The sequence below is a fragment of the Takifugu rubripes genome, chromosome 22, assembly GCF_901000725.2.
Source record: "Takifugu rubripes chromosome 22, fTakRub1.2, whole genome shotgun sequence".
NCBI lineage: Eukaryota > Metazoa > Chordata > Actinopteri > Tetraodontiformes > Tetraodontidae > Takifugu > Takifugu rubripes.
Window position 1 is genome coordinate 3,684,005 of NC_042306.1, and position 24,291 is coordinate 3,708,295.

Consider the following 24,291-nt stretch of genomic DNA (forward strand, 5'->3'; position numbering starts at 1 on the left):
TGTCAGTGAAACCGGGGGGGGGGGGGGGGGGGGGGGGGTGGGGGGGAGGGGGGGGGGTGGGGGGGGGGGGGGGGGGGGGGGGGGGGGGGGGGGGGGGGGGGGGGGGGGGGGGGGGGGGGGGGGGGGGGGGGGGGGGGGGGGGGGGGGGGGGGGGGGGGGGGGCTGTAATTTCAAGAAAAAGCACTGAATCAAACACTGAGACGAAGGCCGCGAAGCGAAAACCACAAGACTTGAGCAACAAGCCTCCCTTGAGTCCCACTGTCAAACCCTCAGCGCTTCTCATGGGAGGAAAAAAAAAGGTGGGGGTTTTGGAAGGCAAAGATACTGTCTGATCACTTAACATGGTAGAACAATGCGCCTTTTGTACCGTCACCCTGGAGAAAGTGAGGGGAAGGTATTTATTTTGTTTATTTTCACTGTTGTCAGTTAAAGGATTAAGTGAGGGGAAAAAACGCCGTCCTCTGGTGGGGGCAGAGGACGGCAGCCAGTCGACACCATCGAGTCAGTCGAATCGATGAGTGGAACTCTGTGCTGATGGGGAAATGACAGCTTCATTTAAGGACGGCTGATTGGTTTCTACCTGGTCTGATCACGTCTCCACTTCCTTTTTTACCCATTTTTTTCCTACTCTAGTTTGATGATAGCTAATTTCTTGTCCCTCCATGTTAGAGACGCAGGAAACTTCTTTCATTTATAAACGTTACACATTAAGAGTGATCAGGCAGTGACACAGTTGAGCAATGCTTAAAATATGGTTAAAAAATGATGAAACTAAATATTATTTCCTGTTGTTAAAATAGAGCTGGTTTAATATTACTGGAGAGGTGCCACCGAGTTTCTCTGAAACATCTGGAACCAGCTGTGAAATGAGATGAGCCTTTTACTCACCCTCACACCAGGATCTCCTGGGGGACCAGGGGGACCCTGCAATCCTGGGGTTCCAGAAACGCCCTGAAATAACACAGAAATGCGCATAACACTGAGTTAAAGACATCCCCAAATACTGCCTACCGGCGAATGGAGCTGAAGCTCTTTCCATAAAGACATTTTCCCCTCTTTAGCTGTTTTCCATCTGTGGAAGGCTAACAGGAGTTTGGGAGAATGTGATACTCACTGCTTGGCCAGGGGGTCCTTGGGGTCCTTCTACAAGCATTCCCTGAAAAAGGTGCATACAGTAGCATTATAAGGCAGCATATAAAATCCACAGGCAATGGAGGAATGAGGGGAAATGGGAGCCGTAGGGTGCTTCGGATTTGAGGTTAAGTGGATTGTTTATAGCTACACACTGACGGATTGTTGATGTTCTATCCCATAATGAATGCGTATGCATATGGTCAAAGATGTGGGAGCCTGTGGTGGTGCAGATGTAATGGGAGGAGACACAGCTGCTATTCCAGTCAGTGTTTAGGCTTTAGTCTAAATTGTATAGAATGAGACTCTAAAGATGTGGGCTGGTGTGTGATTTAGCACTGTTTTTAGCACAGTTGTCGGTGCTGAGGTGTGTTCAGGTTCCTCAGAAGAGAGACATAAGGTCATGTGTCAGTAGAACTGGGGCCTGGGATGATTCAGCACTTCTATTGTGTTCACAAGTCTGAATCCACTTTTGAATTTTCCACTTACCGGCTCAATGACAGCAGGTTCGCCCTTCTCTCCTTTCTCTCCCAGATAACTGTGACCTCCCCCCACCTGGGCACATAACAGTCAGACAAGGTGAAGCTTTTTCCCTTAACCAGCTCTGCAAAACGGAATGCTGACTAGTGTCGAGCGCGCGTTAACGTATTCAGCAGTGTGAGAAGAGGATTTTTCCTCCTCTTTCCTGCCTGCTGGAAAAACAAACCACAAGAATAATTTTGCAAGAAGCTATAATTTAGACATTGGTCCGACTGCTATTTATTAAGCTCCCTCAATGGCCGGGAACTGGCAAGAAAAAAAGACCCCAACTGTGCGCGAATGCAGAGGTCGTCACCTGACACTATCCACACAATGACTTCACATGAGAAGAATTCACCAACCACCCACATCAGCGTGTCTGAACCCCATTCGATTCTACAGGGTGGAAAGCGAAAGCTGTGCCGTGGGGATGTGTTGAAAGTGTAGAGCCCTGCTAGATTGGTCTAGATTCACCCAACACAGACTGATCTCGGGCCAGTACCCAGAGAGGGCCTGTGTCACTTCCTGCCTCTAAGAATAAGGAACCTGTCAAAAGCCAAAAAGCTGGAACAGTCTGAAGAGATATTGGAGTTATTAAGCAGTCGTTCTGGAGAGAAGGTTTTATGATGGTTGATCCCTCCAGATTAGTGGTGAGGCGACCAAGGAGGAGCATGTCTTTAATTAACCACGGAGGTCAGGGAGGGCTGAGAGGTTGTCGAGGGGGAGCGCATGTGGCGATAGCTGTGTTGACATCTGTTTATCTACAGCAGACTAGCAGAGACAAGGTGTGTGTTTTACTTCCTGGTGTATTTGTCTCCGAGCCAAAAACCCGAGACCTTCAGCTTCAGAAATAATAAACAACCAGGGTGATGCAGAAACGATCTATTAAGCATTCCATTGTTAGCATCTTCACATTCCGGCTCCTCTGTGGCACCCACCAACACGTCTGGGCGGTCGGGCCACTTACATTGCTCTCTCTGAAGTCGGTCTCAGCAGGAACACCAGGGCCGAACTCCTCCTCGTATGCTGCCGATGTGGGCTTGGCATCCGTGTGGCCAAAGTCGTCATAATCGCCGTAAGCGTACGGCTTCTCGAATTCTTTGGTGTCGTATTCCTTCAGGTCGTACTCTTTAAACTCATACATGTCAGGGGCGGGGGCGGCCTTCTCTTTGGTATCCACCGGGACCACAGTTTCCACTGTAACGGTTGGGTCTGCCCCCACCTGCTCCACGCCAGTGATGTAGTCGTCCACTATTTCCCATCGTAGTTCTGGAATGAGTACGGATAAAAAAGTGTTGGAGGGGGAGGTCAAAAATAACCGTGGCAGAAGCAGTAAAGAGACTTACTTTACACTCTAATAATACGCTGCTAAATACATAAATGATTAGTGAATCCTCCTGTAAGTGTTCCTCTATATAATAAACAGGCCTTGCTGGGATTAAGTGCTCAGGTTTGGGCAAATCGATTCCATTGCTTGATTATTAAATAGTCTCAAAAGAGGCTGCGCAACTTTTCATCCCATAAACCACAACCCAATTTCGAAGAAGGTGCTGACAGAGCAGAAAATAAAGTTGGAGCTGTAATAAAAAAAGACAGGTACAGTAGAGAAATCCACTCTCCAAAAATTAACTAATGCCAGATTGGAGAAATGCCTTTTTCCCCCATGTGGGTAATATAATATTGTTGTATACTTTGATTGAAATCATCCATCATTACTTATGTCGGATTTATGTGCAACACCATCCAGTGTGGCTTACTGAAAATGTTCCAGCGTGGCACAACATGTGCTTAGTTTCCCTGGTTACCACTCCAGTCTGACGGTTTCAATAAATCCGATGTGTAAAAGCGAAGCTGCATTAATCGGCTTCAGAGGTACATCCTAATACAATCTGCAGACAATTGCCTATGCACGACACACAGCTCTACTGAGTATCCCACTTATGTTCCTTATTATGTGCATTTTCTGTGACTTTGGCAGAAATGGAGGCTGAGTGGAGTGTAACAGACTCAAGATATGCTAGAAACTTGGAGGTTGTGTCAATCTACTCAAGTTAAAAGCTTTACGATGCTTTCATGCGTTCTATTGGCTAGTGTGATTTTTTTGGTCACATTTTCCCACCATTTGAAGCAAATGCACATTGAACCGATATCCACATTTTACATCCCTCAATATAATTGCATGTTGACGGTTCATCATTACATCAGTCTTACAGATGTCGGCCCTCGAAACCTTACCTGGCCTTGTGCGGTGGTCTCGGTGCCGGTTTCTGGTTGACTTCCATCCAGGGTGATGTAGTCGTACTCACCTGTGTAATAGTCTCCGCCCACTTGGGTCTGAAACGAGCAAAGAGCCAGAGACGTTCTAACACAACTCACTTGTTCATCGTCTGTGCATACCACAACAAATGAAAGGAAATCACAAGACATGTGGAAAAAAGGTCTTTTTAAATGAAATTGTCTAACAGCATGCGGGTTAAGCAGAAAGGGTGAGGGGTGGAGATGGGCCGGGGGTTACCTCAGTCTTGACTTGTTCAGTTGGGGGGGCATCTGTGGTTAGCTCTCCTTCAGTGTAGTCATAGAAATCACCATACTCATAGTTAGTGTCCTGGAATGTAAAAGGGATGGGGGGGGGGGGGGTTAATTACTAAAATCATGTAAATAAAGCAACAGAATGTCTGGCACCTTATTTACATGGCACCATATTTGCTCTCGACATGTTATTTCCAACATAACATGGTAAAATTTGTTAAAATGTCACATCCATATCACAAAACTGAAAGACTTATGGATGGCAGCATGAGTCCCCATTTCCATTTTAGCCAAATCTGAGTGGTCCAGCTGAAGGTCTCAACCGAGCAGGCAGCTCTTAAGATTCTTTTAGGCTTTCAGCAGGGCGGCGTAAGGTTAACATGATGCTGGTAACAAAGTATCGGCCTCCAAAAGCTAATTGTACGCAGGGGTTTCACAAATCGGCCCTTGAAAGCAGAAACGTTACATTGGCCTGACTCATGTTGACAAATGACAATGTGATGTAAAATAAAGTACAAAAGGAAGAAACCATGATGACGGATGACATCGGAGGAGGCTTTCTTCTGTTCAAACAAAATATTTCCTTTAATTTTTTCCCCAAAACGTCACATTTATTTGTAGATCACATTGCAGTCTGTTTACCTTTGAGATTTAATTCAGCTTCATCCAGCAGAGAGGCAACATTGTAAACAAAATGCAGTGACAAAGGGGAAACAGGCTTTGAAAAAGCGAGGCCCCCTCTCTCACTCCAAGTGCTTCCAAGGCTGCACAAACCCTGTTGTCTGCCTTCAGTCCAGACTCATAATGTACTATGAATCGCTCATAAATGCTCTTATCAGACTATTCAGTCTTTATTATTCTGAGTTGACCATGCGGGTGGAACTTGACACTGTGGCCCCACCGTTGACTCACTCCTGTATATTCTCTGACTCCCACTAATGGAATGTCAGGGCTTCCTTTTCTGCGTTGTGCACGGACGAATTGCAAAAAAAAGGAGATGCAAAGTTTCTGCACACTACTTTGGTTCTATTGTTGTCAAAAGAAAGATGAGTAAAATTAAATAACAAGGCCAGCTCCTGTTCCATCAGCTGAGGGATTTCTACGAATCCCTGGATGTCTGCTAACCTCGTAAAAAAAAAAGTTCCACGGCTGCTGCAATGTTGGCCTGGCTTTATTTCAGTGGCCCGGAGAGAAAAAGAGAAGTCACACAAGAGTGAAGCTGTGGCCAGAATAACTAGACTGCCTGAAAGAGAAGGAGCAACGGGTCAGACAGAGAGAGCGAGGGACAGATTCAGAATGATTTACGGTGTTGAAGTGTTTGGCTGAGCCGAAGGTCTCCGAGGCAGGCTTGGATAAAAGGCATAAATACAGACGGCTGCTCATAAAAACAGAGAAAAAAAGAGAAAATAACCCCAGCATCACTTTCTTTTCCCTTCCTATAGCTGCTCTGGAGATATAGCTGAGCTGAGCACATCAGGCCAGCAGGAGCATCATCCCAGGTCGAAAACTGCTGTAAAATTAGAAAGGTTTGTTTGAAGCACTGAAGTTTAGACGGTTTTACACTTGCGAGGGGGGAGATATAAATTCTTAAGCAGTGATCCGTCCTGTGAACTAACGTTCCTGCTGAATTTTTACTGGGTGAGAGACTACGCTGGAATGTAGGAAGACATTCCTATTAAAACTGCACATCTAGCAATAATTAATAAACCGCATTTAAAACCTTCTTGCATCCAAAAAAATCTCCTTGTTGTCTTCAAGTCTTGGTTCTAAATCCAAAATTGGTGAAGAGGCAAGATTTTCCAAGACACGGTACCCACTGTACAGCCAATACTTTCAACTAAAGACCTGGCTTTTCACTTCTTCTTCTCTTCTTTCTTGAAAAGAGGTGCGCAAAGTCCACTTTTCCAGGTACTGGGGAAGGAAAAGCTTAAATTTCCCTGGGAGTCTGGGCAGAGTCTGCAGAAGTCATTAGAGATATAAATCACAGGACCACTCAAAGTGGGCTCAGACTTTGTGGCAGGGAAGAAAGGAAAAGTTTCCAGGCTGAGCTCATCAGTTTTTTTTTTTCTTTGTCTGAAATATGGAGCCAACAGGACGCATTGAATGAGCAAAATAGAAAAAATGAAAACAAAAACGGAAGGTGTTATTCTTTCTCCACAGGGGTGCCCACATCCAGGCTGGATTTTCTGTCCTGCTGATGCTTCCTTTTCTGTACTACCACGTAGACATCGCTTTCATCCGGGATCCCACCTTCCTTAGAGGAAGTGTTTCTGCCTGGAAGGACAGAGCACCCGGTGCAGCTTTAGCCCTCAAAGACTAGATGTAGACATCCCTGCTTCAGAACTAAATAAGCCATATTATGGGTCTGCACGTTTTCCCTTGGCGTCTGTATTTACTCTACTAAAGAGTTCAAGGAGGTCAACTAAGGAAAACAGCGTAATTGACGTAAAATCCAGTGTGATTTTTTTAAAATAGAAAAATGTATATCTTTGAGAATGTTAAGTTTGAGATCTCATTGGTCATGGAACGTAATCTGCCAACAAATCTGTTTTATAAGCTCTTTGAGGGATCGACAAGACGACAAGATTTGTGCCAATTCCCACAGCGCCCATTAGTGCTGCATGCTGATCTATATGTCTAAAATATCTTGGCAACTCTTTTTATTAATTTATTAGCATGTTTATGAGTCCTTTGTTTAACAAGACCTGATGAAGAATATGGAAGTCTTCATCAGAATATGGAATGAACCAAAGGATAGCCCAATATTGTAGAATACTTTGCTTGGACTTGGCAGATATTTGCCTTCTCTGCGGATGCCTGACTCAGGCTATAGGTGAAATATAATGACTGACAGCCGTATGTATAGGTTGAGTGATTATGTTCACAAGCTCACAAGCAATAACGCGCAGATGTCCGAACTACTCCGGCAATGCAAGAGGGCGGGATTTGCATCATCAGTCTCTTGCAGCGGAATGAAATAAATGGACACATGCTGTCCACAGTCGTATCTGTCCAACAACAACCGATGACTCAACATTTGTTAAATTCCCATAAAGTTTGGTGTGGCAGAGGTTTGCAAGCCTGGCCAAACTCCATTGTTCCAAAGGGAGTGACAGCCCAGCGCTCAAGCTGCCAAGACAGTTCTGATGAAATCCTCGCGTGATAGCACGCAGAGTCTCCACGTTCTGATCTATAAAGAGACAGATGGCTGAAACTGCTACGAAACCAACGATTTATGTGCGAGATGGAGAAACTGGAAAAGAATGAGACAATGTTTGTTAGCTATAAAAGGCTCAAAACTCTCAAGTCACTACCACACCCTGAAAGAGGACTCCGTCCTGCATCCTTCTTATTCACCCCCCCATAATTTATGATCCCAGTATCCACATCCCAGACACGTGTTCCCTCTTTGTTTTCACTCTCTATCATTTATTTTTAATTCCCACATCCCTCCCCTCCTTAAGCCCCCCCAATTCCCAATTCCTTCTTCCCTCCTTGCACACACTTCTCCAGATACTGACCTCGCCCTCCGGTTCCTGTGCCTGGGGGGTGTCATGGTGGTTGGGCGTCTCACAGTCAGGGCTGTAGTGTTCACAGTAGTCATAGGCTGCCCTGGGGTCTGCTACTATCAGCAGCTGTTGGATGTCTCCCTACAATGAAGGAAAGGGGATAAAAACACACATCAATGGAATCCACTGCATATTTCATGAGATTGGATTTTGAATCGGGAAGAATTTTTCTCTACTTGTAATGTTTTTATTGAGTCTGACTGTAACCAGAAAAAAGTCCACAGGAATAATTCTATAGGTGAGCCATTTTTTGTCCTTTTCTGACTAGTTTGACTTGACAAAGGGTTCCAAATGCTACAGTCCTGAGGAACCTGTTGATGTTGAGCAGATGCCAAGCAGACATACTACGTCCAAGACCTGCACCTTATAGGAACCAGGGAATCAAAATGGAGCAATGCGGAATTCTTTTGTGGAGACATGCTGTGTAACATTCTGAGCAGCTGTTTTCCCACATTTAAATCCTCCTGAAATCCTATCAAACCTTTCATATCAATGTTGGCATATTAACAGTACAGCATGAAATAGCACTTTAGCCGCTTTCCCTCAGACATTGATTTTATATAATTAGTAGTAACAAAAAAGGTTTCCTGATATTTGCAACCAATGCTGACATCAAACCAGAAACTAGATATCCCCATAAAAATATGTAAACATTTTGCCTTGCATGATTGTAACTGATTTCCCACTACTATACAAAACAAGAGACAGAAAGCTCCCGACAACAAACTGCATATAATGGGAAACTTGAAAAAAGTGAAAGTTCTTGGGGGTCTCTCAAGTAATACCTTTTCCAGAGTCCATTTGCTCAGACGTCGGGGAAGGCAACCCTACCCAGCAGATAAATAACCACACTGCACACTTATCTAAGGCCGTCTGTTTTTCATGAGCCTTCAGAAGAGGAAATTAGATCCCTTCTTTCCACCAGCCAAAGGCTCTTTTTCCATCATAGCTGCCTGCAGAATTCCTCAAGCAGGAATCCAATGCCACCGATGTGGAGAATGTTTTCCATACCAATCCAGTCTGAGGGTACCTCAGCTGACCTGCAACAGAACCCACCTTGCCCGAGCAGCACTGGTGCCGCATAAAGGGAAGGAACCTGTGGATGCCGTGGGTGGCCTCACGGCAGGAAGCCCTTACATGCAGGTTGCATTAAATTACAGGAGGCAACATCTGTACATGTGTGTCGCTCTGGAAAACATTAGAAATCGCTCGTCCTGTGTTCTTAAAGCAAATCTCAACAGAGTATGAAACAAGTTAAAGATCAAACACATGCTTATATTTGCCTTCTGTAGTTCATGCAGTAATCAGCCTGCTTGCCATGATTTCAATAAAAAACACATGACAGGGAGTTCTTTACCATCCACCAGGCACAACATTGAATTACACCATTTTTCTTCCTCTCCATAAAATCTATACTCCATTAAAATAGCAGTGGCATAAAAGCAAACATGTGCAGCCAAGAGGGTGTCAGTTCAATCCCAAGGCTTCAGAATAAATCAGGGCGGGGAAGAGTGAGAACAATTCTTGGGCTAGACGTTTAACGGCCAGCTGTGACCAGCAGATCAAACTGTGGTTTTACTGGGAAGCTTCCAGGTGTGAATGTATGAGCGTAACCGAGGGTGGAGGAGGGCGTTTCTGCAAACGAAAATTGAACCGGCTCTGACTCTGCACCTCCCACAGCAGCGGACGCTGCAACGACAAATAGAGTAGACCATCTCAAATTAATAACACTTGTCCAGACACCACGCACACGGCGTGCATATGTCTCTGTACGAGCAATTCCAACGCCCGAAACCAAAAGACCGGTGAAAGATAAACACATGTGGCAGTTGGAAGAGGTCTATCTGCTTCCCCCGCATGTGCACGAACAGCAAATGTGCCTTTTTTGTTTTCATTTTATTGAACCCATCTGACTGACACTTCATTAAAAAAAACAGAATTTTTCTACTGAACTGTACTGTAACTGAACACAGTCGAGCAAGTAGAAGCTGTCAGATGCAAAAGTTAAGGGAAATATTTTTAATGGCTAACCTAATTTAATTCGATCAACACTGGCCATTAAATCATCAATAGTGAATATATGTTTAAAAATACAGATTTGTTTTTAAATCTAAAGAAAAGTTCTGGACTATTTATATTTGTAAATGATAAAAATAATGCAGGAAACCTCAGTCACAACACTGGTTGATGCATTTCAGTACATTGTGTGTCAGAGTAATAAAATAATACAATTCATGATGACAATATCCAACATGTACCAGTAGCTACAAGCTGAGAGTCTTCAAGTAATGCAGTGATTCACTCACTCCTGAATGATCCTTTTCTCAGATCTCTCTCTCTCTCTCTCTCTTCCATCTCTCCTTCATCTGCGTCTATTTGTGTTTGTAGATTTTACAGTCTGGGCCCTCTTGAGCGGAGACGTTTAAGGTTCTCTTCATGGAGGCAAGACTGATCTACAGCTCAGGCAGCAGAGCAAGAAAAGCTCAAGTACTACAGACTAAAGGAAGTGTGTTTTAATGTCGACTATGCTTATTGCATTTTCTATATATTGAGCACCAAAATACACATTCTACTAGCAAAGTGAGGACATTTTAGCTGGTCCCCACAACTTTAAAGGACTATCTGATTTTTTTCAGGTTGAGGATAGGTTTGGGTTGAGGTTAAAGTTAGGATTAGGGTTATGGGGTTAGCTTGGATGGTATGGGTGAAGGTAAGGAGTTAGGTAATGTATTGTCTGTGAAAGTCACGCAAAGATAGAAATGCGAGATAGAGTGTGCGTGTATGAGTGCTGGGAATATGTGCCATGTTGACTCTTCATTTAAAACACTCACTTCACACCAGTGACACTGAACTTCTGCGGTTGGTGGCATTTCCCTAGTAGATCCCACACACACTGACAGCCTGCCGATCACCTGGCAGTAGGCGGTGTTACACCCTTTTGGCAGATCATTAAATCTAAACTGACAACCCTGCTAAAAGGATACTGGTGAACACTGTACTGGTGTGAACACTGATGTCTGAGCACACTTTACTTCATTTACCAGCAACATCAAGTGGCAGCCTTAATTCGAAGCAGATCCAGTTGGACCTGCATCAGAGATGACAAGAGACACCAATATTTGCCCGCTCTGCATTTGCCGGATGGTATTTAGAAGCATAAACAAGACTTTGACTTATGTTTGCCTTCACAGACTTTACAGTGTATTTGATTTAGATACATTGTCAACACAAGCAAAATAGGGACCGTAGTGATCTCAAAGAGATTTAATCCTTTCATGCAATCGTCTTAAACTATGCCAGAACTTCACATTGTACGCGTGGGCTGGCAAAAACCTAAATGGAGCCATCCTTCTGAAGATCTAACACATGCTCAGCTCCAAATATGTGACTGGTAAACCTATGTAAGGTTATTTCTACAATAGTATTTTGGTTTTGTATTCCCACATCCATACTGGTAAACAAAGGGAATTATCGAAAACATGACAAAACAGACCCCTTTTAATATTGCCATATAAGACAACTTATCAAGCATTTACATGTGCATTTAAATCAGACCACTCTTCTCACTTGATTAGCGTAATAATTCATACACATGGACTTTCTGACTACTGCATTACGCTTATAGTCAATGACAGATCACGCAGGCCGGCTCGCCGTCCGCATGCTCTCAAATCACAAGCAAACTACTGTATATGGGAAGTTAGCCTTCCTACATTCGGACGCCTGTGACTTAGGCCTCCACATGCATATTATGCAAGTGAACTTATGCAGGATTTTGTTTTTCACGCGTACATGAAGACGCACTTATTGAAAAGATACGCAGGTTCACAATCACAGTTGTTGCCCAGCGCAACGGGTAATGGCCTGCAAAAGCAGCTGCAGGACATCCATTCATCTGGATCATAGGATTAAGAAACTCCAATCGCATACCGACAGGCGTAACCATCACAAAACCGATAACAATGGTGGTTCAAATCTTACTCGTGCATATTGTTAAATTGGCAGTATTTCACTGGCACACAAACTCGCTGCCTTTCCAGCTGGACCGTTTAAACGTCAGGGGGAACATGCATAATGTCCAGATTTCCCCCAGCAAGTTATTAATTGCAGGGTTTGTGGTCTAAAGAGGGATAAAGTTTCTTTTCAAGCAGTGGCGACACACAACTGCTTCACACACGCTGACTATCGAAACATTTTTCCTGACAGTAGCTCTTAAAACTGAACCATCTGCTTCACTTTCTGTCTCCCTTGTCTCTTTTTTTCCATGAGCAAAAACTTTAAGAAGCACCTTGGGTCCTGTTCTTCCTGACTGTGGTGCTACCAGTTACAGGGTCACACCGCAATGGGATGGATGGAATGATGACTTACTCATACCTGCATCAGAGAAGCACATTTAAACTTTTATAGGACTATAATCAAAAGAAAAAGCTGAAGATCATATCCAGTAACGCAGGCCAATAATTTATCCTCATGTCGTTCCGGAGGATAAAGATGTAGTGAAGCAGCTAAAAAACAGTCAGAGCGTTTCTCTTCCTGCCAAGTCAAACAAGAAGCAAAAGCTGAATTGAAGGCTCTGGGTCCATTAGAAAGGTTAGATTCCTCTACCAAAGACTTTCAGCTTAAGGGAAAGTACTTTAGAGTAATTAACTACTCAGTACTGACAGACACATAAGCAGATTACCATCGTCTCTCTATCTCCACTATCTTCCACAAAAACAGACATTTTTCATGCATCAACGCACACAGTCGACATACACAAAGCGACGCAATGCACGACCAGAGATTTCCATCCTAGCCTTTTGGCTGGGTTCAGATTTAAACCTGGACGTGTGCAGACCCAGTCAGGGAGCATATCTTTTAAACAGCTGTTTGCCTGGAGCTAAGACCGAGCACACACTGATCATATTTTCCCCTTGTCTTCACTTGTCCCCGCTCTTCCAGCTTTGACACCTGCTCATGCGATCTGCTGCAACGGTAGAAGCTCACAGATCCGAGGCGTTTCAGAGGGGAAGGACAATTCCACGGCAAACTGTGGCACGAAGGTCAACAATACCACCACAATTAAGTGCTGTCATGAAGACATGCATCAACATTGTTACTCATATTTAACATAATAAAGGATTAGCTGGACACTATAGATCAACTTTTTAAATTATTCAACATTTCCTTTTGTCTATTTTTTCCAAAGCACGGTCCAATTGGTTTCTGTTACAATGAAAACAGCCAAAGTCTTACGAATCTGTGCTTTTTTTTTGCCCTTAATAATAAAGCAAATGAGATCTCAGCTATAAACAGTAACAGATTGCGATTATCGGTAGTGGGTTCTTTTTTTTTTAGTTGAAATGTGACAGTGATTAAATAATTGTTTAAATCAACTGGCTGTAGACTGAAAACCACCATAAGACATCACTATAGTTGCAGCCAGCATCCTCAATTTTTTTTATTCCCTTCAAGAGGGGAACCTCTCCAAACAAATTTCCTGTATTAAGACTTTTGCCAGCACAGCAGTGTGCTGTTAAGTAGCCAGTTTGCAATCAACAAATGAAGGGTTGTTAAATTGGAAGTGGAAAGAATCACAGAGTAATATACGGCCACCCGGCAGCGCCGCGGTGTGACCCACTGTTTAAAACCCTCCTGCTACTGGCAAAGAGCCCCATATCCTTTGGAACAAAAGCAACAGGTTTCTGCTCGTCCAATTACCCTTTTATTGGTATTCATAACACTTATACTAACAACAAGATAAGAGTCACATAGCTGTTCATAAAGCAGCTTCAAAAATACAACACAACTGGCGAAAGTGAAGGCAGCTTTTATTCTGAGCATTAAAATACTAATGATCTTAATTGCAACCCCAGTACCGATTGCTGTGTCCATCAGCTGATCTTCCGATAGTGTTAAAAGGTTGATTTACCCTCAGGCTGCATAGCTTTAACCCTAATATCCAGTAAAGGCCTCTACATGAGTTGAGACGGGTGGGGCCTCTATCCATGGGAATTCATTTCTGACCTGCAGGCATCCCCTGGTGTGAAAAAATTCCACACAGACACAAAATAAAGGGCATCATCTGTGTCACTTCAGCAACTGCACAGAGATCTGTGAGTGGTGATTAATCAGATCGTTAATACCTGCAAAATCCATTTAGTATAATATGAATAGCTGAAGTCAAAACTCGAGAACTTATCTCTAGACAAATGCGAAAGAGCGAGGGATTACTCATGTCTTTTGCAAGGTATACAAAGCCAATGTTGCGATTTTGGCTAATAAAATTGAGTTTGTCCTGTATGTACAAGTTAATGAAAAACAAATACCATTTTTGTGTGGCCTTGAGCATTTAAACTTAAAGTCTTAGAGAGAAAAAAATAGCCCTTTTCATAACAGTAAGAGGGACTTTGAGCTCAAGATTGACAATGTGCTTTCCATTACAACCCAAGCAGAATGGAGAAATAAATGGCATGTTGCTGCCACAAAAACATAATTGCTTTAGTCCAGTGAATGTCTGCATTATGTGTCTACAAGACTTCTGTGCAGCTGGAGGAAATGCTCTGACGTGCTGGGTTGTTTATAATTTCCAACTTCTTGTGAATAGTTGATGTGTGCATTCAACACAAATGATCACTATCTGCTATTGTCTTCTGTTTAAACTGTATATAGCTGATATATTTGGGGGAGGCAGATTCATTACATCGGTGTTGGTAATGCGGGAAGAAAAGGCTTTCACTGCATAAAAATGGTTGCTTCCATGTGACGGAGCTGATTTAAGATGTTTAGATTAGGAACATGTCTGTTGTCAGTCAGCCTGGTGATTGCAGTCTGAACTCCTCTGGGTTCTGCTGGCAGACTGCTGCTCCTGGAGGCCGACCACATGTCTGTGATTAGGTGTGATTAAGAACTGACTGTTTCCATGTTGATGTTGATATTCGATCATGTGGTCCAACAAAGCATGATGGAAATATATATGGTCAATTTTTCTATCCAAGAAATGTCATTCGTGTTCAGAAACTGTTCCCCACCAGACCAGACATGATGGTCCACAGGCCTCCGCAGTGGTAAAGATGCATGAGTTGGACGTTGACATCACTCTCCAGCTGTAACTCAGCTTTAACACGGATAAAAGACGCACCACCACTAAACAACAGGCAGTAGGGAGATAAAATGTGACAATTGCATGGACACCTGCACAACAACAGACCTAATCAACTAGAAACCCCTTTCCCAAGGACTAATATCCAGGTATGTGCATATAGAATGTCATGAAAAACTGAACTAAAAGCCAGTTTAACCATAGTTAAAATCCATCTCAGTTGCAGTGGTAGCTCACTCAGTGTGTAGGAAGCAGAGGGTTCCAGGTTCTAGACAAAGTCACAGATACAATTTGGAAGGTGTGCTGGTATCAGCTGGACACTTTCACAGCACTTCTGAGGTACCCTTGAGAAAAGGTACCAAACCCCTAAGGGCTGACGGATGGCTGTTCAATAAGCTGGCAACTCATCCAGGGGTATGCCCTGCCTTCACCCCCATGTACCTCTAATGGGCTCCTCCCTGTGACCCCACAAGAGAAGAACCATTTCAATTTGACTCTTGTTCGTAGTTTAATTACGAACAAGAGTCAAATTGAAATGGTTCTTCTCTTAACTACCTGCTTAATCAGTGACAACAGCTTAAAGCACAGTAGCTACAAATATGACACCATCATTATCAACACCCAGCTTGATCTTGATTCTTGACCGTCTCCATCTTACCTCAAAGACCTCCTCATCTAGGATTCTGGTACCAAAGACAGTGATGCCCTCAGTGTTGATGACGGCCCGACTGCTTCTCCGCAGCGGCCTGGTCACCTTCTTCTTACAGTCCACGATGATGGTAACGCTCTTCTTATCCACGCTGAGAGCAACACGATGCCACCTGTGAAGCAATGGCGATGAGACCCATTTAATCACAGCAAAAAGATAAATGTGGGACAAATCTGGTCCCTTGGACCAAGTGCACTGAATGCAACATGGGTAATTCTTCATCTTCCTCCCTTTACTGGGAGCATCACTGGTTTTGTTGGTTTATTCTTGTTTTGTTACCACATTATATTTCTGCCAAGGTCAAGAACAAGGTCACTTATATATTTTAATATGTATCATAATGTAAGCATTAATCTTTTCTAAGCATTTGGTTCAAAAGTATTTTTAACAATATCCAGCCTGGACTAATGATCACTTTCTGGGATCTAAGGTAACCTATTATAGTGAGTTTTATATTTTCAGCTAATTTGTGACCATAAAAGAAAAAGAATGTAGATGTGTTGATTAAAAAATAGAGCCTGATCAGAACAAGCCTGAGGAAACTGAATGAAAGACGCCGACATGGACTATATTGTTATAAATAGAAAAATAAATGTATTGAATTGTTTATTTTTGGTTGAAACCTTTTTGGTTTTGGTGTAATTCATTGCACCGTTTTTGCTCAGCAACATGATTTCCAAAGATTCTGTCTAAATACTGTAAATATTCAAACAGTTGGCCAGCGATTTCTTGGCCATTACTGTCGGATTCACATCAGGCGGCGCTCAACAAATGACTGAACAAACAGGAGATGCTCATAAATTCTCCGGACTGAGCTTCTTGTTGACACTTCAGAAATACATTTAGGGGATTGTTTAACTCTGGCGTAAAACGTGGTCGATAAATCTGCGAAGCACGCTTTGTTTAAGAGTGAATGGTCTAAAACAGCAAACATGATATTGAACAACTGAAATCCTCCCTACCAAAAAAGAAAGCAGAGATTAACAGCCACATCTGGCCTCACAGATGTCCGAAGCTCTTCAGATGCAGCCGGTCACTTACTTGCCATCAGCCAGGTTGACGGAGTGGAACAGGGGATACTCGTCTGCCGATGGTTTACCGTGCTGGTCTTCGTACAGGAAGACGGGGCCGCGGCCCACCTCTACTCCCAGCTGCTGGATGCCCTGGTTGTTGTACACGGACAACAGGAAGGACTGGAGGCCGGCTTTGGGCTTGATGGTAAACATGATGGAGAAGTCTTCTGGAAAAACTCCCTCTGAAAGTCAAACATCGGTGTATCAGATAATTTGCTTCATCGGGATCAAAATGTCCCCATTGCTGGACAAATAGAGGATTGTTTGGTCTTCCCCAGCATTGAAAAAAGTGTCCCTGTTCTCCCGCTGGCCAATTGTGTTGTAACGAGTAAATAGAGTAATGGCAATTTTACAAGCTGTTTAACTTTCTTTCCTCACAGTAAACTCCATTGTCTAGACAAGCGGCCCCTGAGACGTGAAAGCTTAAAGAACCTGGCTCAGCACTGGTGCTTCAGCCCCTTTCTCTAACCAAGGACTGTTAATACTCACCCAAATGTATTTTTAAAACCTTGAGGGCTGGATACAGTCACACAATGAAACCCGACCAAATGAAAGAGCAATTATTTCACACTTTCATTTCACATTTTGCTTCTGTGGCGCCTCCAATGTGCCGCCGCTCAAGCTTCATTATATCCCTCAAATTTCCATTACTGGGTGTGTAAGGTGTACTGGCAGCTCAAGCCAAAGATCACAGGAATGTGGCTCTAATACCTCACACTATTTTGAGCATTTTTAAATGATGTGACACCAAGTCCAATTGGAAAAGAAACAACACAGGCCGGGGAAATTTATTTAACAACCCCTAGTTCCTATTAAATTCATTGCCAAGTTGGTTTTGTGCAAGTGAGCAACTGGGGGCCCTTTCTACTCCCAACCTAACTAATAAAGAGTTAACAGGGCTCCAATGAATGTCAATTTTATTGATAGGCATTACAATAGATCTCAAAAGACCAGTCTGATCAGAGACTCGTGTGCATCACAACATGGTTTCATCTGTCAGAAAGTCCTTGCACCACCTGTTACAGATTAACAGATCGGTCAAATACGTCACGCTCAAATCTGCTTGTGGAAAGATGCTTTGCTGACAAGATCAGAAGACGAAACTTAATTGTTAGGCTGCAGTAATTACAGCGCAGGATTTAATTCCCTCCAAATCAAATAAAAACCAGGTGCAGGATTTGAGTCTTAGCTTAAAACTTCTTACACCACTTGGTAGGAGACATTTGTTTCCAAAGGCATAATGGAAGTTTTCTTGAAACCACATCTGAATTGCATTTTAGAAAACAGAAAAATACATTTAAAAGGGGTATTATTTGAAATGACATTTGAGATGTTTCATTCAGTTTACAGCAGACGCCAAAACACAAACCTTTCATTAAACTAGGGGCATTACAAGCAGCCATGAAACTCGTCCTCCTATTACAGAGGTGTCATTTTATGTTCTTAAAGTCACAGCCTGTCTGTGCATTAAAGCCAAGTTTAAATCGGTGATTTAATTTACTCTGCTTTTATTCGCCCAAGATTGGATAAGTGTAATTCACTTTATTTGGTGTTAGCCTGTCTTACCTCAACTGTCTCAAAATGCCCCAAAGCACCACTGCTAGACTTTTTACAACAACACACTACCCACATCTTTATATCCAATGTTTGGCTTCCTTTCCAGCTGTTGATTAGTTAAGATTTTAATGAAATGGCTTTTAATCACTAAGCCTTTGTACAAAAACTGCTTGTCAATCTGCCCCTGTGGCCCCTGAATAGAATAGGCCAAATTTCTTCTAATCAGTCTATTTGTTGTCCCAAAATCGCCTAAATCTCAGTGATTAGGGTGTTGATCCTCTTCTTTCTACCAATTTTGTTTGTCCTGTTGTTTGGTACTTTGGTCAGTATATACACTGTGATTATATCATATTAATACACAACAGTGTGGCAGAGGTACGATATGTAGTGTTCTGAAATTCCATCACCTGCAAGAAAATCGGCCTACATGTGATACATGCAAAGGGTTGAATTTGGTACCATTTACACCACATCCACTTGATTAAGGCAAACTTCCATATCCATTTTCTCCACTGTATTTACTTGGCATACATTTATTTGTATATTTAGAATAAAAATTTGAATAGACAGTATAGGTCAGGAAAAATCCAGTCATCGTCGTCCGTGCCATCGGACATTAAGTGCTAATTGTCTCCGGAAAGAAGTGTTCAGATGACAACACTAGCATTAGCTTAAATGGCCACTGAGAATTGCCGCCATTACCTGGGAAGAGCTGTTTGGTCGGTGCACTGATCTGAGCAGCTTTTGATACTCGGTAGGCTATGTCAGGTTTGGCTCCTCTCCGTAATGTGCAGAAGCCCGGTGCTTTACGTACTCCTTCAGGTGTGCTCTTGAAGTCTAGAACCTTCAGTACATCTACTGGATTGGCTGTAAAGACAAATGTTCATTAGAATTAGTAAATATTGGCAACAAAAGTCACAAACATTAACAGCAAAATGAACAGTCATGAGTTCAAGAGTGTGTATATGTTTGCTGTTACAAAAAGAAACCAACACTATGTGTAAGTCAAAGGGTTAAGGCTTACAGCTGTATGACAACATCACATATAGGTTACGTTTATTTAAACAGCATCTGCTGTATTAACAATGAAAGTTGTCTCTGGGTGCTTTACAGAAACCCAGGGCCTGACTCCCAACAAGCAACAGTGGCAAGGAAAATCTCTCTTTTAACAGGAAGAAAGTGCAGATCACATCGTGCCATTTTGATGATAGGAAAACATCCTGAGTCTTATTTAGCACAGACTCTCTTGGCCAAAGTTCTCAAGTGAGACATTTGTTATTTAATGGTCCACCTCAGCAGTGAGGCAGTTATAGCATGAGTGAATCATGTGACTGACATAGCCCTCCTCCTCCTCCTCCTCCTCCTCCTCCTCTACTCTTCCTGGTAAAAGATGCAGCATCTATGGCACATTAACATCTTTGGTGTTAATGAATAAGCAGAACACAGGAGGGGGAACTTTACAAGTTCCTTAACATGGCCAGCCTAATCAATAGACCAGAAGTTTAGAGGTAAACCTGCAGTGCAGTACTGCCATTAACACTTCCTCAGTGGTTTTTGCTCCTGTTGTTGCAAAAACGTCTTGAATACTCTAGTCTTCTGTCCGTTCGTGTCTTCAATTATCATCATCTCCCAGGTGAATATTGTATGATGTGGTAGGATTTTACAATGTTCTAACTTTCAGCATTTTGACCAGCAAGCTGGGTTTATATATCATGGGTTTATACTGTAAAACCTAATGACTGAATCATCAGTCCAACATTAGTCCAACATTTTAAGGCATCATTCTACCAAAAATAAGTATTTTTCTACTTTTACTAGTTTTGTATTAATCTTTGGAACCTAATCAACACAACTGTGAGTAGATAATTAGTGAAAATTTTAGTTGTTTTATTTATTTACAAAAGCAATAAAGGAGTGTTAATTAGGATTCAATTTGAGCTAGAATAAATTATAAAGTAAAAAGAGCATTTCTTTAAGAACGGCTAATCAATCTGGACTGTAATTGATCATAACAATATTTATTTTTTCTCTATATTAAAATAACAGATTTGTGGATTCTGCCTTATAGTTTGATGAGATTCATCACAACTGATACTAAGCTAAGCTACAAAGCTACGAAGGAATATGATACTGGAAGTGGAAAGAAAAATATGACCCTTCCCTCCCAAACCCAATGAAACCAAATAAATATCAAAACTAAGCAGCACGTGCCGATGTCTCATTTCTCATGAATGGTCTCAGTAAAGCAAAGCAGGACGCGTCCCGTTCAAAGGCTCAGAAATGATAAACCTGTCCGATGATAAAGCCACGAAAGAGTAAAAGATAAGAGGCCTAAGAAGAAATCTTTCTTCCTGGAAAAAACAACGAAGGCAAATTTAGATCCATCTGTTTGATATTGGTTTGAAGACAATTTGGGAGGATGATTAAACAGGATCAGCCTGAGTTTCTCACAACTGGCCTCATCACAAGGATCTTAGATATTAAGTGTTAATAAATGTAATAAAGCTTGTAGTATTTATCTTTTTCTTTATCTTTGTGCAGTAGCATACTACCTTAAATCTAGAACGAAAGATTAAGGATCCTTTTATATGAATATATGTTTGTTTAGGCTTCTCTAAGTCGTGTGGCACGTGAAGGCAGGAAGTGCTGATTACACATTTCCTGTTCACTTTTACTGACCAGAAAAGGGGTCTGATGGGTGGAGCCTGGAGTCCACATGCTGAAACCATTATGCACTGGCACTGTTCCCTGAACCCCCCCGTCCTTCCCACCCACCCACCACCACCACCAAGTAAACCATCCAAACTGAGATCTCCAGGAGCTCTGTGACCCTGCAAATATCACTCAACCTGAGTCTTGAATCAGACCTGCCTGATCTGGGGAAGGGGGCACAAATCGTCCAAGTCCTCACAAATGGGATTTAAAGACAGACAGACGGACAGTCAGACAGACTCAATTCTGATAGAGGTTAATACAAATTCAAGCTCAATGTTGAGTGTGTACCCTCGTAAACTTTTACACCAAAGGTTTTTTTTTTCTATATATAGGGCTACTGGTTTATAACAAAAGAGAGAGGGCTCGAACTAAAGGTCTCTTTGTGAGTTTAAGAATGCCTTTCAGCATTGCTGCATACCTCTAAGGCTCATATATTCCAGATGTGCTGAATTGGCGATGAACTCGCGCACACGCACCCATCCACACCCTCGAGTCCTCATCCCTTCCCTAATATCTCCAAACCAGTAAAGTCCCCTAAATGACTAGGGATTCTTGAAAGCATTTCAGCTTTGTAGGTGCCAGCTTCCTTGAACATCCACCAAAAAAGAATCCTTCAGACAGAAATAAACCATCTTCTAATAATACGGATGAAAACCACAAGAGAGAAGAGACAGATCTGAGGATAGCAGAAGAGCTCGTGTCTGAGGTGTAATTTGCCAGTCTCTCTGACTTTTAATGACATATCGCCTTGGCTGCTGTCAGGGGGGGCCTGTGATATACAGTCTGTCATGTTAACTAGGTCCTAACATGGCAAAGGAGGGTGATTCCCTTCCCCAGGGAGAAAAGCCTGCAGTGACGTGCGAAACCTGCTTCAATCATTAACTTCAGCAACAGTGCAGCACCCATTAGCATGCTAATTTCCTCGTAAAATCGATCAATAAATAAAACCCTTGTCTCATTTTTCTCGTTATAGTCACATAGCTGACATTCACGCTCATCAAGTTTGTGCCATTGTGACTTCTCGCTTATTGAAATCGGCGGCCTCTTCTGAGATTTGGCAGCATGGGCAGCAATTAAAGCGCCATGGAAAGGCCGCACATGTTTGCTAGCACATCATGCAATTATGGTTAGTTTAAATATCAAGCAGAGCAAAGGAGGATAGGCAGTGGGTACGACATGCCGCTGCGGTATCTGCGTTCATGATTGTTTCATTTTTTGGGAAGCAGCTCTGCAATTTGCCCTTCTGAAGGGCTTCTTTACAAATCAGTAGTCTTTTATGGTAGAAATAATAGATGGTGATGGCTTAACATTGAGTCAGGAAATGTCTAGACAGGAAAATAAGCAACTACTGCGTCATTAATGTTTAATTGAACCGTTTCAAAGAACATCTGTCAGCATAATGGCCCCAGTGCAATACATCCAAATTCTAAAATTTTATGTCCTAATTTTATAATACTAGGAAACAAATACTGTATTTATGGGAAAATATGTCTGTATGGCTTCACAGACAAAGAAAATATAAATGTGACCTACATTTTTTTTTTTTTTAGTAAAGAAAATATCCAGCCTTTTTTTTTTCCGTCAACGCCCCTTTTTGGACTCAGTGGGAGCCCAGATAATGTGGAAAGAAGGTGATCCTTCTCGCCAGAATATGAATTTCATTCCAAGAATTCCACAGACTTGTGCCCAGCATATTATATAAACTGTAATTGATCACACTTGTTTTTTGCTCAGTGTATAATAATTTAAACAAAGACAACTGTGATGACCATTTTAGTTCCAAAATTTTAGTTCTATTTGATTTGTTTACTAGATTAGCATATTATTTACATATCCATTGGATAGATCAACAATTCCTTTCCGACTGGGGCGTGCGTAAATTGCGCGTCAACCCGTTTGGATTTTACGCACATATTTGATGCGGTCTGTGTGCGTCTGCCTGCTGTGACCACACCTGGATAATCCTGTATCTACTTTAGTTCTCAAAAGAACGAACGGGTCACACATCTTCGAATTCTTCTTAAGTTTAAATCTAACACACTCATCTGCGCTGTTATAAATGTGTTATATATGATCACGCCTTTACAGTTATAGGATTTACACTGTGTTTGATGACAGGGGTGTCCTTTAATATACAAACAGCAGCTGCTCTGGTTGATAAAGTCTATAATAAGCATTTAATTCGTGTGGCAAAATGAGTTCTGGTGACAGTCATTAAAGTTAATCTCTGGTGTACTGTCGCAGACGGACAGACCGCCAGCCTGGAGGACACAGGTGGTCACTCTGAGGTCTACTTCTTACCTGCTCGGACGATGACAGTTTGAAGAATTAAAACGACGGTGACCGCAGCAATAAGTTTTGAATCCCACAGCCATCCTTTCGTCTTCCACCTGGTGGTCCATCTTTGCATCTCCATGGTGAGCGCCCGCAGCTGAACAAAAACGGGCGACTTTTTTTTTTAAATTTTTTTTAATCTAATACGATCCTTTCCACACAGTCCCCAAAGAAAATGTGCGTGCACTACAGCGCCATGTGTGAAAGTGTACAGATGCGTCGCTCATCCGCACTGGGCCCTTCTGATCCGCTCCACCTTAAGCCCAGCTCTCACTCACACTGATGGTAACGGGCTCTCGTGGAAAGACGCGCAATTCCACTCGATTCCCTGTGAGCTGCGCACCGTCAGAGGGCTGGACAAACGCCCCGACACAGAACCTTATCCCTGTCTCAGTTAGTGACACTGGAAAAAAGCGCTTTCATCAAATCACCAGCCGGGAATGTTGACTCCAGTCCCGCCCCTGCCAGGGAACTGGGAGCTCCATCAACTCCAGCATCAGAAGTGTGCAGCTTAATTACAGGTTTCCTGCACTGGATATGCACACTCATCTGGACTAGAAATATACACTTTTATTCTATTTCTATGAAAGTTATAACTCCCCCTTCTTTAAAAAGATAAGAGAGGCTTGGAGCAACAGGAGAGGTGACATTTTTTTTTTTTCCTTTTTACTGCAACTCAGATGTAAATTAAGCAACTCAAGTTGTTATTTCAGTCGTTTCCTGAGAGAAATTTGGGCTACCAAAGGCAGCGAATGCAAGCCTCAGTGGTCAAACTAAAATACTTCCAGAGAGTTCCCTTCAGAAGTTATTTTTGGACATTTTGGTTCCAGTGGCCGGAAAATAATTAATGGATGAGTGGAACAAAGAGAGGAAGCACAGGTGGTAACTATAGAGCTTGTCTCGACTCTGTTTTCCTTGTCAGTGGGAGACGAGTTCAACTCTGCGATCACGGTCAGTCTCTTACAAACTAAATCTGCTTTTGTCAGGTTCTATTACAGGAAATAATAAAGCACAAATTAGGACCATAACCACAAATGACCTGTTTATATATTCAACAACAGCCTTAATCAATCC

At 42.6% G+C, this 24,291-nt stretch overlaps 1 protein-coding gene across 1 annotated transcript in view; it reads right to left on the reverse strand.

Moving 5' to 3' along the window:
- LOC101062798 (collagen alpha-1(XI) chain-like) overlaps nt 1-23,726 on the reverse strand; it is a 57,240-nt gene extending 33,514 nt beyond the window's left edge. Inside the window, 12 exon segments of the mRNA XM_003975336.3 lie at nt 889-951; nt 1,115-1,156; nt 1,621-1,686; nt 2,618-2,907; nt 2,910-2,919; nt 3,886-3,984; nt 4,166-4,255; nt 7,701-7,829; nt 15,488-15,650; nt 16,580-16,793; nt 18,871-19,035; nt 23,185-23,726. Coding sequence (XP_003975385.2) covers nt 889-951; nt 1,115-1,156; nt 1,621-1,686; nt 2,618-2,907; nt 2,910-2,919; nt 3,886-3,984; nt 4,166-4,255; nt 7,701-7,829; nt 15,488-15,650; nt 16,580-16,793; nt 18,871-19,035; nt 23,185-23,299 — 1,446 coding nt within the window. The 5' untranslated portion in view covers nt 23,300-23,726.
- Between the last annotated feature and the right edge of the window lie 565 nt (nt 23,727-24,291).